Below are 15,716 nucleotides of genomic sequence, written 5' to 3'. Positions count from 1 at the left end.
TCCCCAGACGGAAGGTTCCTGAGCGAATAATTCAAGGATCTCTGATTTCATCAGTGTGAAATCCCTACCCTGACAGAAAGGGGTTACAATTTGCATATACTGGTTTTCATGAAACTGGCAGAATAGTAATCAATCTTTTGGTAATGAGTTCCTTCCTCCCTGTCACTAGGCTTTTGCTCAAAGCTTAGGAGCTCACAGTCTGTAGACAGAGCCTCCAAGAACTGAAGATAACCTCTGTGTCATGATGAGGGACCGGATTAGGACTCTTGTAGAAGAGAAGAGATTGAATACAGACTGAGCTGGGGGAGGAGGAGAGAAGGGAGAGACATCTTTGTGAACTGGTTCTTGGAACAGCAGGTTGAGAGTTTGGCCAGTGAACCTAAACCAGTTTCTGCTCTCTGCCTCAGTTTCCCACTCAGTCACCCAAAGATTTCTTTCCTCCTCTTTTCCTCTAAAAGAGGGAAGAACACATTTCTCCCCACTTTCAGGGGTCCAGAGGATGCCAAAACTCTCTTTTCACAGGGCTAAGCCAAACCAAGGGTGTGGGGGAAGGAAAGGTGAGCAAGTGTGCAGGCACACATATATACGCATATACATTCCCTGCAACCATGGAAGAGAAAGGGACAGGCCTTGCATGGGGGTCAGTGGAGGAAGTAGAGTTATCTAACTTCTGGTTCAGTCTCTAAAGGAAGACCCAGGCTTTTTCCAGTACCCTCTCAATGCCAGCAGCTCACACTGTCCCTCGGAGAGGAAGCAATTCTTGAGGACAAAGTCCCTGGCATATTAGAGGGGTAAGAAAGCACTGATTAAAGAGATTAAGGCTAAATCAAAAGCTCCACCTTATTGCTCCTCCCTCCTCCCTCCCATCCCTATAAGACTAGTCCAACTAAAGGAACAGATTCAGCCTAGTCCCAAGAGGCAGGAGAAACACTATCTGAGTCAGTTCAAGATGGTTAAAGAAAAAAAAAATGTTTCTCAGTCTCCTTTGCTATATCTTCATCCTGGTTACACACACTAATAAGCTATCTCCAAAAGGTTGTCCTAGGCCCTGTTCTCTAGATTATTTAACTTGGTGATCTCATCAGTTCCAATCGATCCAATCATCATCTCCATGCAAATGATTCCTCCAAGCAATTTATCTAGCTCTGTAATCTCTCTGAGACTCCCAGACTTTCATCCCCAACTGTATCTTGGACATCTCCAACTCAACAAGTCCAAAAAGAACTCATTATCTTTCCTCCCAAGTCCTCCCCTCTTTCCAGATTCCCTATTCCTGTTGAGGAAACCACCACCCTTCTAGTAAGATAGGCTCACAACCCTGCTGTCATCCTCAGTTTCTCACATGAAGTCACTCTACATGGCCAATCTGCTGTTTGCTGTTTGCCACATCTTCACTCCATGTCTCCTTCTCTCCAGTCACATGACAGCTTCCTCAGGCAAGGGCCTCATCACCTCCACCTAAACTACTGCAAGTGTCTTTCGGTTGGTTTCTCTGCCTGGAGGCTCTCACTCCAGGTTATCCTCCACTAGCTACCTGAGTGGATCTTAAAGATTAAAGACTTTTTAAATGGCTGTACCACCCATATAGGATAGAAGATGTGCTTAAAAATTAGAAAAGCATGGATTTATTTATGAAAAAATATTACAAATATTTAAGAAATAAATGTATGAAATCTATGAAAAAACCAAACCAAAGTGATCTTAAAAAACTCAGGTCTGACATCACTCACCCTCCCCCCCCATGCAATAAACTCCAACGGCTCCCTGTTACTTCTAGGATGAAATATAAAATCCTGTTAGGCTCTTAAAGCCCTAAATAACCTGGCCTCTTTCCAACCTTTTCCCACGTTGCTTCCCTCCACATGTTTCTCACATACAACACTCGATCTCCCCTATATTTTTTTACTGTCTGTCTCTCATTCCTGGAATGTTCTCCCTCACCTCCACCTCCTGGTTTCCCAGTTTTCTTTCAAGACTGCTCAAATTCCATTTTTTTCAGATGGTCTTTCCTTACTCCCCACCCCCATCCCAAATGCTGGTGCCTCTCAGCTGGGATTGCCTTTCACTCACACAGTACATAGCTTCCATGCATACATTAGAAAGCAAACTCCCTGAGAGCTGGGGCTGTCTTACAGACTCTTTGCATCCCCAGAGCTTAAGGTATAGTTAGCACTTAATAAGTGCTTGTTGACTGACTAGATACAGGATTCTTTGACAAAAGGGGGCTGTGGATTAGTATTTTTAAACATCAGCCTCTCTTTTGGGAAAAAGATGTTGATGGTGGTGGGGAAGTACAGGGAGAGGAAAGGATGTTGAGGGGTGGGGGTGGTGATTTGTGTCTTCTTGTACAAAATGACTAACATGGAAATGTTTTACATGATTCCACATGTATAAGCTGCATTGGATTGCTTAGAGTCTCAGGGAGGGAGGAGAAGAGGGAAGGAAGGTATAGGATTTCAAACTCAAAACTTTTTTTAAATGTCAAAAAAAATTGTTTTAAACATGTAATTGGGGAAAAAAAATAAACATTACATATAAAAGGAAATTAATAGGAAAACAGGTAGAAAAAAGGATGGGTAACACCAGCTGTCCACGGGGATAAGGATCTTGGGGATAGAACTTTAAGTGTCATTAGCCTCCAGCCAACTTTAATGCTTTCTGATCCAAGGCCTGAAATAAAAGAGGACAGCGAGAAGAGGAGGAAGTGACTATGTTAATGAAAGGAGAAGCAGTCCCAAGCAGTTTCCCAGAGCTAACTCCTGTATAGATAAGGAAGTGAGTTGCAGGATGACCATAAAGGCTAAAGATCATGGTTAGGTTTAGGAATTTATTACCTATAGCTCTCCTATAACAGGTACCATACCTGAAACTCCATTAAGGTCAGCTAGGCTTAGCATCACCTCTCCTCCTCTCCACACGTCCAAAACAAATACAACAGCCTCCTAATTGGTCTCCTGGCCCCTAATCTCTTCCTACGATAATCCAACTTTCACACAGTAGTCAAAAGGATTTTCCTTTAAGCACAAAGTCACTCTCCCCTCCCCTCCTCAATAAATGCCAATGGCTCCCAATTGACTCTAGGATAAAATGTAAATTCCTATGTCTCATTTTAAATCCCTTTGAAACCTGGCCCACAGCTATGTTTCCAGGGTCCTTACTCCCCTTCTACATTCAACAGTTCAGCCAAATTGGCCTCCTTTCTGTTCACGACATGGGACACCCCTCCATCTTCCAGGCTTTGCAATGCATGGCTCCAATACTTGGAATAAACTCTCTTTTTCATGTTCACTTCCTAGAACCCCTTACTTCCCTGAAAACTCAGCTCAAGCTCCACCTTCTGCATAGAAAAAAGTCTTTTTCTAACTCTCTCAGCTCCCAGGGCCCTTTCAAAACGACACTGTATTTCTTCTGTATATCGTGGTAGCTGGCCAAGCTGTTTCTTCCCCAACAGTACTGAAGTTTCTGAGGAGCAAGGCGGGACTGCATCACTTTTGTCGTTGTACTCCTAGTGCCAAGCACAGAGCATGGCACAGAGTAGGAGCTTAATAAATGAGTGTTGTTTGATAATCTTATCACTGTAATGTCCTTCCTTATTTGTCTCTGGACCCCCAGTGCCAAGCACAGAGCATGGGACGTAGTAGGAGCTTAATAAATGCTTGTTGGATGGACAGGCTTATTACTATATATCTTTCATTAGAAGAGCCTTCAATTCAAATAATGCCCAAAGAAGCAAGCATCAATCCAAACAGGGATTTGGGAAGAAGGTCAAGGACAGCAAGTTCCTTTTTCAGAAAGCTAGGGATGGAAAAGATAAAAGGGGGAGGAGTAGGACTACAAGAGGGAGGATGGGAAAGTTAGAGGATAGAAGATAGGGGAAGGGTGGGGAAGATTAGGGGATCGGGACCGCAAGAGAGATGGGGAAGATTAGGGGGTGGTGGGACCTCAAGAAGGAAGGTGGGGAAGATAAGGAGGTAGTAGGACTACAGGAGGGAACTGAGGAGCCCAGAGGGCCATCTAATCTCTAAAAGCCCAGCCTACTCCCACCCAAGCTGGCCAGATAGCAGGAAGGAAAATAAACTCTCAAAGACCTCCCAGTCATTGATCTCCAGCCCGGAGCGGCTGTTTAAAACTACGCTGGGGTAGCCGGCTCCTTCATATTCCCCAGGCCCCTCTCTACTCACATTCTAGCCCTCCCGCACCCCCCACTTCTAAACTGATCGCCAAGAAGCCCGCGGAGAGAAGCTGAGTTCTAAAATGCCGTGCCTCTCGGAACGCCGTCCCCTCAGGCTCCCGGGCGCTATTTCCTATTTCCCCACTTCAGGAAGATTCCCAGCAGGAGGGGAGGTGGGAAGGGGGAAGCCGAGAGGAAGTAGGGGAGCAAGTCGGGGGAGAGAGGGAGGTAAGGGAGGTGGAGGGGGCTGAGGAAGACCCGAGACGGGGCAGCGGCAGGACGGGAGGGAGGCAGCGGCGGGGATGGCACAGGCAGGCAGGCGGGGGCTGGGGCGCACTCACTGACCTCCTGGTACCTGGCGTCCTGCGGGCTGAAGGCGCTGTCCACGGGCTGCAGGCGCAGGCTCAGGTGCGGGAAGCTGTGCAGCCAGACGGCCCACCAGGGCGCGATGTAGTCCACCCTCGCGGCCGGCATGGCTCCGGCCCCTCCGCCCGTCGGTCCGCGCGTCCCGCCGGCCAGCACAGCAGCCGCGGCAGCCCAGCCCGCCGAGCCCGCGGCCCGGGGCGCGCTCCCGACACCGTCCCCCGCAGGCCCTGCGATCCCGCCCCCGGCCCCGCCTCGCCCCTCGGCTCTCCCGCGCGGCTCCGGGAGGGAGGGGATGGGAGCCAAGAGGAGTCCCCCGGGCCGCCTGCCCCGCCCCCGCCTCTGGGAAGGAATGCGGGTCTGAGATCGCGGGCTGGACTGTCCGGTCTGTACAGGGCCCGAGGGTCAGACGCGGGAGGCTCCGCCGCCAGTGTGCAGAGGCACGAGCCAGTGACAGATGGGGACACTGAGGCACGGAGCGCGTACGTGACTTGCCCTCCTGGCTCAGCAGGACTCATGCTCATGACTGCCTCACTCCAAGCCCATGCCGGGTTCACTCTGAGCCACGCTGACTCCTCCAAAGCCTTATCGCCCCCTAGTCATCAGTGCGTCCGCTCCCAGGGTTTGCTAGCAGACATTTGTCGTTCCTTCCATTCTTACTCACCATTATTTTATACTGTAGATTATACTTATTAGCTAGCCAGACCCAGGAGGGACCGACTGCCCTTCGGCCCCGGGGACAGGGATGGCGTCCAGAAGGAGCGTTAACACATGGTGAGCATCCAGTCAGTGTTAACCACGGTAATAGCATCTTCTCTCACAACCCTGTGAGGTACGTAATGCGTGGTTTATTTATCTCCATTTTACAGATGAGGGGACTGAGATTTGAAGATGAAGTGATGGCCAGAGCTGCATAGCTATTACTCTGGGCGAGACGCGACAGTCAGATGGTTCAAACTGGAGACCAAAATCAGGAGACATTCCTAGGCTAGATAACATCTGACTAAAGGAAGCTGCTTAAATAAAGTAGCTGAGAAGACGTTCAGCAAAGATACAGTGTTAATTCAGGAGGATGCTGCTCCCTTCCTTTACATATGGGGATTAGCCTTATCAGGAGGGCATACACTACAGGAGGTAGGTGGGTTGTAGTCCATCCAACCTGAGGGGCTACTTCCACAGGGCAATTCATGCCTTTAGTGAGTGGGACACTTTGCTTTGAACCATAGGTTCCCAAAGTGGGCAATACTGCCCCCTAAAGGGCACTGAAACAATCCAGGGGAGTAGTAGTAGCCTTGGGTACAATGGGGGGGGGGGGGGGGGGGAGGCGTGTGTTGAATAAAAATAAGGGGATGGTGGAAGCATAAGGAAAGAAAAGAAGAAAAATTTGAAAAACCATTCATACATGTTTCATTTGTTATGTAACAGTTAAAATCATAGTGATTACATTATTTTCCAAATAAACCCACAAAATGCAAGTTATAACAGATCAGTGGTCAAATCTGCCAACAGGTCGTAACAAGCAAGTGTTGGCAGATGGTCCACAGGAATATGTGCATATAATGACTTGTTTACAATACGATACTATATGGTTACATGACACAATATTGCATCATCAAAAACTCCACAAATTTACAATTAGTTATTAAATTTACGATGTGTCATTTTAAAAAATGTTATCTATTTTTTGAAATGATGCAAATTTCAAAAAAAGAAAACCATTAAAGGGTTAAAGAAAATAGATTTCAGGGGGCACTGAATAATTTTTTTTAAAAGGGGTGGTAGGTCAAATAAATTTGGAACCTCTGGTTTGAGCCTTAGTTCCATGATCAATTAAGTTTTGAAGATACTTTCACTTTTTAGGGAAAAGTTCGCATAGCCTATGAGGAGTGGATATTACTGTTATCACAGTTATTAAATTCTAAAACTGGAATTGGAGCTCCAAACTACTAATCCATGATACTTCCTCCATATTATGAGTGATCCTACAAGGATGGGAGACTGAAGGACTAACAGATTAAGGTATGAACAGGCAGAAATAAAAAATTCATCACATAGACTCTTCTCCCTTCTTTCATTCTCTGCCCTCCTCTCTGTCCAGACACCATCTTCCCATCCAGGAATGTTATGGAGAAGATTCCATGACAGTGAATCACTCTCTACCACAAAGGTTGTATAGTATGTTGCTTTCCCCATTCCCCCACTCCCAACTGCTTCACTCCTTTTTTTTTCCTTGTGGACAAAAAGCAGTACATGTGAACCATGGCAAAGTATTGCAGCCTGATTCTCTCCCCCTATTTCTTCTTAGGCTCTTAGCCACCTGAGGGTGTTGTTTAGTGCTTAATAGGCTGCTAACTCTTGCAGTCTACAGACCCTCTACTCCCATTCCTCAACCTCAAGTCAATTTCCTTCTTGATTAGCAATAATAACTTGCATTCACATTTTTTATCTCACTTTAAGTTTATAATGCACCTTCCTCATAATAAAACTGTGGATTAAGTAGTGCATAATTTGCCTCAATTCACCCAAATAGTTTCAGGGCCAGGATGGAATCCATGTCCTTACCCTTTGGGGTAGCTGAAATAGAGGAGTGTAGAATGAGCAGCCTGAGGACACTCAATCCTTTCTGCGCCTTCTGGCCAGCTGGATTAAGAGCAAAGCTTAATCCTTCTCAGGACTTTCCTATCTCCTTTCAGAGGGCTGGTTAAGGGTAGAAGTCTTTTCTCTGGTCCCTACTCTCTCCTCTACTCCCTCTCCTTCCCCTCCCCCTCCTTTTTCTCCTGGAAAAGCCAGTTTGTGTTCCACAGCAGGCATTCAGGAATACCTCACTTTTTAGCCCCTATTTTAGTAATCTAACAGCAGGGGGTTAGTGGGAGAAGGGGACAATATACCTCCAACCAAGTCAATAAAACATTTTAACAAGTGTCAGCTAGGCCCAAAGCACTGTTGGAAATACAAAGGCAAGGACAAGATTCTGTGAAATAGTGAATTCTGTGAAATACCTGCCCTCAATTAGTTTACATTTTAAATACACAAAAGTACATAATGCTTTGAAGAAGAAGAAATTGAACTAGTAATTAGAGGCAGGGTGAGGTAGGAATCAGGGAGAGCTTAATTCAATTCAGATAATATTTACTAGGGCAGCTAGGTGGCATAGTGCATAGAGTGCTGGGCTTGGAGTCAGGAAGACTCATCTTCAATTCAAATCTGATCTCAGACACTTACTAGCTGTGTGATACTGGGCAAGTCACGTAACCCTGTTTGCCTCAGTTTCCTCATCTATCAAATGAGCGGGAGAAGGAAATGGCAAACCACTGTAGTATCTTTGCCAAGAAAATTCCAAATGGGGTCAAAGAGTATTTAATAAACACCTACTGCGTACAAGGCTCTGTGCTAGATGCTAGACCTATATATAAGAAAAACACCAAAATTCTGCCCTGGACCTACGGGGTCAGGGGGGAGTATTATATGAACACCAATTAAGTGTAATGCTAGACAAAGAAGAAATTCAAACAAGGTGTTCTAAACATTTGAGAAAGGAAAGTTCACTTTCTTTGGAGTTTGGTGGTTGGGGTGAGGGGAGGGAAAGAAAAAGTAGAATCTATACTTCTTGATGGGAGGATCTGTTTTGTTTTTATATAAGGGTTTAATAAATGTTGAATTGAATAGTAACTTAAGTTGAGGTTTGAAGGTAGAAAAAGATCTCTACCAGCTGACACCAGAAGAGAATATATTCCAGGAATGTGGGATATTCCTTGAGAAGTAAAGAAGCAGAAGAGTTCTTGGTGAATTTAGGAAATTTTTTTAATGGTTAGGAGTCCAGTTTGACTGGAGGGAAGTATAATAAAGTTGCAAAGACAGATTGGCACCAGACTGTGAAAAACCTTAAATGCCAGGCTGAGTTTGTATTTTATCCTCAAGCCACAAAGAAGCCAGGGAAGGATTTTGAACAGGGGACTGATGTAGCAGGACCCCTACGTTAGGAAAACTATTTTGATAGCCTGGTGAAGAATAGACTAGAAAGGGAAAAGATTGGAGGCATTTAATAAGCTATTGCAAAAATTCTGGAGTGAGATTAGGGCAGGCAATAACACTCTGTGGTGGTAGCCAGTAGGCAGAGAGAGAAGGGATGGATTTGAAATATGGTGTAGAGACAGACCAGGTAGGACTTGGCCACTAACTGGATTAGGGACCAGGTGGGGAAGGGTGAATCAAAGGCATTTGTCATTTTATCAGGACATATTGGAAACAGAATTCCATAGACACTGGAGGGTACGCCAGAAATTCACTTCAGTGCATCCCACATGAAACAGTGGTAGGATATGGATTTGAAATCAAAGTACCTCATTCTGGATCTTGGGTCTGCCAATTACTAAATATGTTGTTGTTCAGTCATGTCTGATACCATTTGGACTTTTCTTGGCAAAGATACTGGACTGGTTTGCCATTTCCTTCTCCAGCTCATTTGACAGTTGAGGAAACTGAGGTAAATAGGGTTAAATGCCTTGCCCAAGGTCACATAGTTAGTATCTGAGGCTAGATTTGAACTCAGGTCTTCTCGACTTCAGGCCTGGCGCTTGATGCACTCCATCACCTAGCTGCCCTTACTAGCTGGGTGGCCTTGCACAAATGACTTAACCTCTCTGTAACTTCTCAGTTTCTTCTCCAAAAAATGAGGAGGTTTAATTAGGATCACCTCTAAGACCCTTCCAGCTAGCCTGTGAGTCTATGATAAAATTCAACAAATATTTACTAAGTGTCTACTCTATGGAAGGCCCTATGTTAGGTGTTGGAGCATCAGAGATACAAAGGAAGCAGTTTCTTTTCAAGGTTTACAATCTATTTGGAGAATACATGTTCCAAATGAACACATTTTAAAGAAAGTAACTTAAAGTGAGAGGGCTAACAACTGGGAGCATCCCAAAAGGCTTCCTCTATAGGCCCCACCTGAGTCATGTATGGAAGGAAGCTGGAGGATCTAAGAACCAACATGAGAAAGGACCTTCTAGGCATGGCTGACCATTTGTACAAAGGCATGTAAGTGAGGCAGCTAGGTAGCTCGCTGGCTAGAGCACTAGGATTAAATTGTAGGCATGGAAAACTATCTATTCAAAGGAAAAGAGATGGGAGGAAAAACATCATGCAGGGAAAAGCTAATAGATCAGGTAGACTAAGACAGAGGGTATGAAGATGAAAAATGTGAAATGACTTGAAAGTTAAGTGGCAGCCAAATTGTGCAAGTCTTTAAATGCTAGGTTGAGGAGTTTGTATCTTATCCTAGAGGCAATAAAGAAACAAAGATCTTTGATTTAGGGCAGTCACATGGTTAAACCTGTGTTTTTTAGGGATATCAATTTGCCAGCTGTGTGAAGGATAGATTTAAAAAAGGGACCCCAACCACCTCTAAGATTACATTATTTTATATATACATCTCTGTCCTGGCCAGCCTTGTAGAAGCAGAAGAGACAATTTAAGATCAGCTATCAGCTGGCTGGCTTTGATGGAATCCCTTGCAAAAGTACCGCCTAGTCGATAAATATTAGATGGCTGGTGGGGGGAGATTAGTTTGGGGGAAAATAGGAATAACAGGTATCTGTGGTTTCCCAAAGATTCCTTCCTTGTTCCACCGGTTTGCCTTAGAAGGGTCCCAGGGTCCAACCCTTCCGTATGATTGCTGTCAATATTCCAGGGTCGGCAAGTCTAGGGAAGGAGCAAGAATGAGGAAATGGTATCTGGCTTTCTCTGCAGCACCAGTTAAGCAGGGTCTCAGAGTTCTATGCTACAGAGGGGCTTTGGCAGTGATTAATGACAGCCCTGCCCAAAGAAAACAGAAATTTATTTCCCAGAGAACAGTGTGCTGGTGGTTTCTCTAGCTTCTTCCTAAGTCTCCCCAGCGCATAAGTACATCCAAATCTGGTGGAATCCATAAGTTTTATCAATACAATCACCATGATAAGTAGAATAAAATCTCTCTCCCCTTCCTAAACCTCCCACCAAGGGTATTTGCATATGCGAAACAGGGTGTAGGGGCTGGTGGTAGAAGAAAAAGAATGTAACAGAACTAGTTTTTTTTTTCCTCACCAATAAATATTTATTAAGCATGTACTAAGTGCTGGGGAATATAAAGAAAGATAAAAGATACTCCCTGCTTTCAAGGAGCTCCCAAGCTAATGGAGGAAACGACATGGAAACAACTATGCCCAAACAAGATATAAAGAGGACAAATTGGAAATAATTGATATAGTCCAAGACAATTCTGAAGGACTTATGATGAAAAATACTATCCACCTCCAGAGAAAGAACTGATGGAGTCTGGATGTAGATTGAAGCATGCTTTTTTTACTTTTTTTTTTTTTGTAACATGGCTAATATGGAAATGTTTTGCATCATGTCATGTATAATCTATATCAAATTGCTAGCCTTCTCAAGGCAGGGGATGGAGAATTTGGAACTAAAAATTTTTTTAAAAATGTAAAAAAGGTAAAACCAAAATTAAATAAAATGAAGGGTTTGGAGAAAAAAAGGAAATAATCATAGAAAAAGCACCAGAATTAAGGGGGATCTGTATAGATTTCCTATAGACGGCAAGATTTTAGCTGGGACTTGAAGGAAGTCAGGGAATCTAGGAGGCAGAGCTGAGAAAGAAAAGCATTCTGGGTATGACGGACAACCAGTAAAAATTCCTAGTCAAAAGATGGAATGTCTTGAGAACTTAAATACATTAATACAGAACAAGTCTTTATGACCTCCTTTTCTACTTCCCCATTTCTAATCTTGTCCTTCCTTCTTCCACATCCTGTGACTCCCCTTCCTATTCACACAGTCCATACCCTAGTTCATGCCCTCATCACCTCTGGAGGGAGTAAGTCACTATCTATTAACTGCTGTCCCTTCTCTTACTTAACTCACATTCTAAAAACACATATTCAAGCATGTCAATCCCCTGCTCAGAAATCTTCAATATCCAATTGTCTTTATGGTGAAATGCAAACTCTTCAGCCTGACATTTAAAGATCTCCACCACCTAGCTCCCACCTACTTTTCTAGCTCAGTCTCATATTATTCACCTCCACATGCTCATTTCCAGGCAGACTGACCTGCTAGCTCTTCCCCATTCCTAAGATTCCACTTTCCATTTGCATCCTTGTCGGTGTCCCATCTGAATCTTTGTGATCCCATTTGGGGTTTTCTCAACAAAGATATAAGAGTGATTTGCTGTTTTTTTTTTCCTCCAGCTCATTTTATAGATAAGGATAGATAGAGTTAAGTGACTTGCCCAGGGTCACACAGTTAGGAAGTGTCTGAGGTCAGATTTGAACTCAGGAAGATGAGTCTTCCTGATTCTAGGCCTGGCATTCTTGCCACTGTGCCACCTAGCTGCCTCGACCTCTTTCTGAAGTCATTTGTCATTGTTTTATAATGTGGCATTCAGAAAAATTCCAAAAGTTCTATTAGTATTATTAATATATCTGTTGACTGAAGATTCCAGACAAAGTATTGGGCAGTTTTAAATAAAAGAGGTGTGTACAATAAATCCAATGCCCCATGTCTCTCCAACTTTTTGTTGAAGGAATGAGAGAAATCCTCGGGATCTTCATTCTACTTCTTCCCTCAGGTCTTTTCCAGAGACCTCATAGTGACTTCATTCAACACTGATTGAGGCCCTAAAATGCTTACTCTGTACTGGCTGTTTGGGAGATAAAACCAAAGAAATAAAAGACATCATTCTCCAGGAAGAAGGGCCATTAGAGGCCCAGCTACTCCAACACCTGCATTTTACAAATGATGAAATTGAGGCCTAGAAAAGTTAAATGACTTGTTCAAGGCTGGATGTGGAGGATATAAAGGCTAAAAGAAACAATTCCTGTCCTCAAAGAGCTCACATTCTCTACTTGGGGAGACAATATGCCTTTAAGTATATATGGAATACATTCAAAATGCAATGAAACATTTTTTTGGGGGGTGGAGAGAGTACACTAAAGCTGGAGGGAAGAAATCAGAAAAGACTTTATTTAGAAGACAGTACTTGAATAGTTTTGGAGGAAATGAAGATTATAAGAAGCTGAAGTGAGGTTAGAATCAGTTTTTTTTCCCTGATCTTACCTCATTTTCCTCAATTCCCAATTTTAACCCTCTAGTTAACTAAGTCAACTTTCTACTATCTATGTAGCCAGTCAAATGGGTCATTACAAGTTTATGTTAACTACCCTCAACTGAGTCTTCACCAGTCTTTTTATATCTCCTCCACTGGTTCTTTATTCTACTCCCCAAATGGCTTCTTTTTTTAAGACTCCCAAACCCTTCCCTATCCTGATTATCTTAGCTAAGAACTTGGGCTAATAAGTTACTGAGAAAAGAGAGACTGTGAAGTCCCCCTTCTTTACCCTGTTATCATTGCTTATACTTCCCTTGACTCCAGTTTCTGAGGAAAATGTGACCCTTCTCCTTACCAACATCAGTCTCTTTACATGTACCCTTGGTCCTGCCCCTCCCATCTTCTCCAGTAGACTGCCTCCGTAATCATTTTCTCCTTTATTTTTCAGACTCTCCCTATTTACTGGTTCCTTCCCAGTTGCCTACAAACATTCTACCTACCCCATCCTAAAAAACAAAAAACCCTTCACTAGACCATTACCATTTCCTCAAGTTATTATTGCAAATCTTTTCTTCCAAACTCCTAAAGTGGTTATATCCCTTACCCATCATCTTTCAATAATCTCCAAAGTAACCAGTGATCTAATTGCCAAACATAATGGCCTTTTCTCAAACTCATTCCAGTTGATCTTTCTGTAGCATTTGACACTGCCAATGCTGTCTCTCTTGGTTGTCCTGTCTGTTCCTACTAGATTATCACCTATACATATCAAGCTCACTGTATATATACCCTAGGGTTCTGCCTGGGCTCTCTTCTATTTTCTCTCATATGATGATCTTATCAGCTCTCTTGAGTTTAATTATTTCTATGCAGATGACACCTAAATCTATTTATAATCTATCTAGTCCTACTCTCTCCCTTGCCAGTTATACTTCTCCAATTCAGTATGTCCAAAACTGGATTCATCTTCCCCTCAAACCTACCTCTCTTCTGAAGGTCCCTATTTCTGTCGTGGGAACCACCATCCTTTTCAGTCACTCAGCTTTTACAAACTCATTTTTATCCCAGATTACTCATTCTCCTTCACTCCACATATTCAATAAGTTGCCAAATCTCCATGTGATCAATACCTCCAAATCTTTCACATTTATCTTCTACTGACAAGGTCATTAAACCTAGTCAAGGTTTTCATCACCTCCTGCCTTTACTTCTACAGTTATCCCTGCCACATTGTTGGGGTTAAGGGCACAGCCCTCCCTCATGCAAAACAAAGTCAAGTACAAGTCATGTCATCATTTCTCTGATGGCATGGTCTTCTTCACTAACGAAGGACAAACACAACAATCTGCATGATCTGGAAAATCCACATAAAACTTTTTGGCTCTTCCTTCACATATGAGAAGTCTGAATTTTCTTTTATGTGGTGCTCATAGTACTTTGTTGTAAAATTTGGAGTATCTGATGATAGACTCTGTGTCATCTGCTGGCCTTCATGTGTCATCTACAGCTTCTGCAAAATTCCCATTTAATTTCTTATGCCACCCCACAATATATCGAAACTGCAATAGATAAAATCATGATGTGTAAGGGATAACAGTATAAGAGCCTCAAGACTACTTGAGTTTCCCTAATACAACTGCCCAAGTGATCTTCCTAAAGTACAAGTTTGACCAAGTTACTCTTCATATTTAATAAATTCCATTGGTTCTATAATAAACTTTTCTGATTGGCTTTCAACTACAGAGTTTTTATTTTGGATGAAGTTAATTTCTAGACAATTCTACTTTAAATTCAAACCATGGGTTGCTTTTCATTCATTGTGATACAGCTCCACCTAGTGACCTTCCAAACGCTTACGCTTCTCTTGCTGTCAAATAGAGGATGGGGTGGTCTTCTAGATCAGTGTCCCCGAAGTTGGATGCCAAGGGTGATCCACTGGGATGTAAGAAAATATTAGAACTTTAAAAGGGGCAACCAAATCTATGCAAAATAAGTGTCATTCCCAAGGCACAGTGCATTTTGAACTAATTTGTTAAAAAATATAAAAATGCAACACTTTTGTTTTGCATGAACTCATTGACAGGAAAGATGGAAATTTACTAGCTGAATTTCAAGAACTTTTGCCTTAATTAGTGAAAAACAAATACTGTGATTTAGTAAATGCAGTCAATGGTGCATTTCTTCCATTTAGATCTATGTGTCTTCAGTTACTGACAATCATTAAAACCAAGTATCAAAATAAATTTAGAATTGGATCTTTGAATTGCTATTAAAGTGTTAGATTTAAAAAAACCAAAACGTACCCAATCACTCTGCTCTTAATAAAAACAATGCTAATATTTTAACAAGACTGAAAGGATCTACCATCGGCCAAGATTATTTTAAAATTTTCACCTTTTAAAATTTCTATTTTGTTTTTCAATACTGTACAATGTGCAATGGTATATATAATAAATTTATAAATATTAGAGGTGCATGTTAAAAATGTTTTTAATGGTGTATGATCAAAAACAGTTTTTAAGACTATTATACCATATCATATCAAATGCCCAAACCTAGGTAATAAAAGCAGAAACTATGGTCACATATCTGTTTAGATGTTATTTTGTTGGCTTTTCTTATGGAACACATATCAAAGTAACAATCTTATTTTTCAGCCTCCATGACAGGCACTGAGGATCTTAGTTATCAAAACTGCAACACTTATTTTCAAGTTTTTTTTTTTGGAAAGGGATCATATATGCCAAAATATTCACAAACAGCACTTTTTGTGGTAGCAAAAAATCCAGAAACAAAGTGGAAACCTGTTGATTAGAAAATAAACAAATTATAGTATGTGATTAATCAAATATTGTGTCAAAAGAATTTGGGGAACATGAAGAATTCAAAGAAACATGGGAAATTCTTTGAAATGATAGAGAAAAGCAAGGAAAGCCAGGAAAATAATATACTCGACTAAAATAAATGAAAATGACACTACAATGAACTTGAATATTGTACAATCTATGAACAATCTCGGCATTGGAGAAGAGATGAGGAAATGTATTCCCCTCCTTTCCTTGGAAAGGGAGGGTGAGAAAGATGTGAGGG

General features: G+C 42.4%; 1 protein-coding gene across 1 annotated transcript in view; it reads right to left on the bottom strand.

Moving 5' to 3' along the window:
* TTYH2 (tweety family member 2) overlaps window positions 1–4,732 on the bottom strand; it is an 86,697-nt gene extending 81,965 nt beyond the window's left edge. The window contains exon 1 of the mRNA XM_072645580.1: window positions 4,517–4,732. Within this exon, the coding sequence (XP_072501681.1) occupies window positions 4,517–4,645 (129 nt within the window). The 5' untranslated portion in view covers window positions 4,646–4,732. The remainder of the gene's footprint in view (window positions 1–4,516) is intronic.
* Window positions 4,733–15,716: the final 10,984 nt, after the last annotated feature.

The sequence above is a fragment of the Notamacropus eugenii genome, chromosome 2 (genome assembly GCF_028372415.1).
Source record: "Notamacropus eugenii isolate mMacEug1 chromosome 2, mMacEug1.pri_v2, whole genome shotgun sequence".
Lineage (NCBI taxonomy): Eukaryota > Metazoa > Chordata > Mammalia > Diprotodontia > Macropodidae > Notamacropus > Notamacropus eugenii.
The sequence above is the reverse complement of the archived record's forward strand: the minus strand, read 5'-3'. Positions and strand labels throughout refer to the sequence as shown.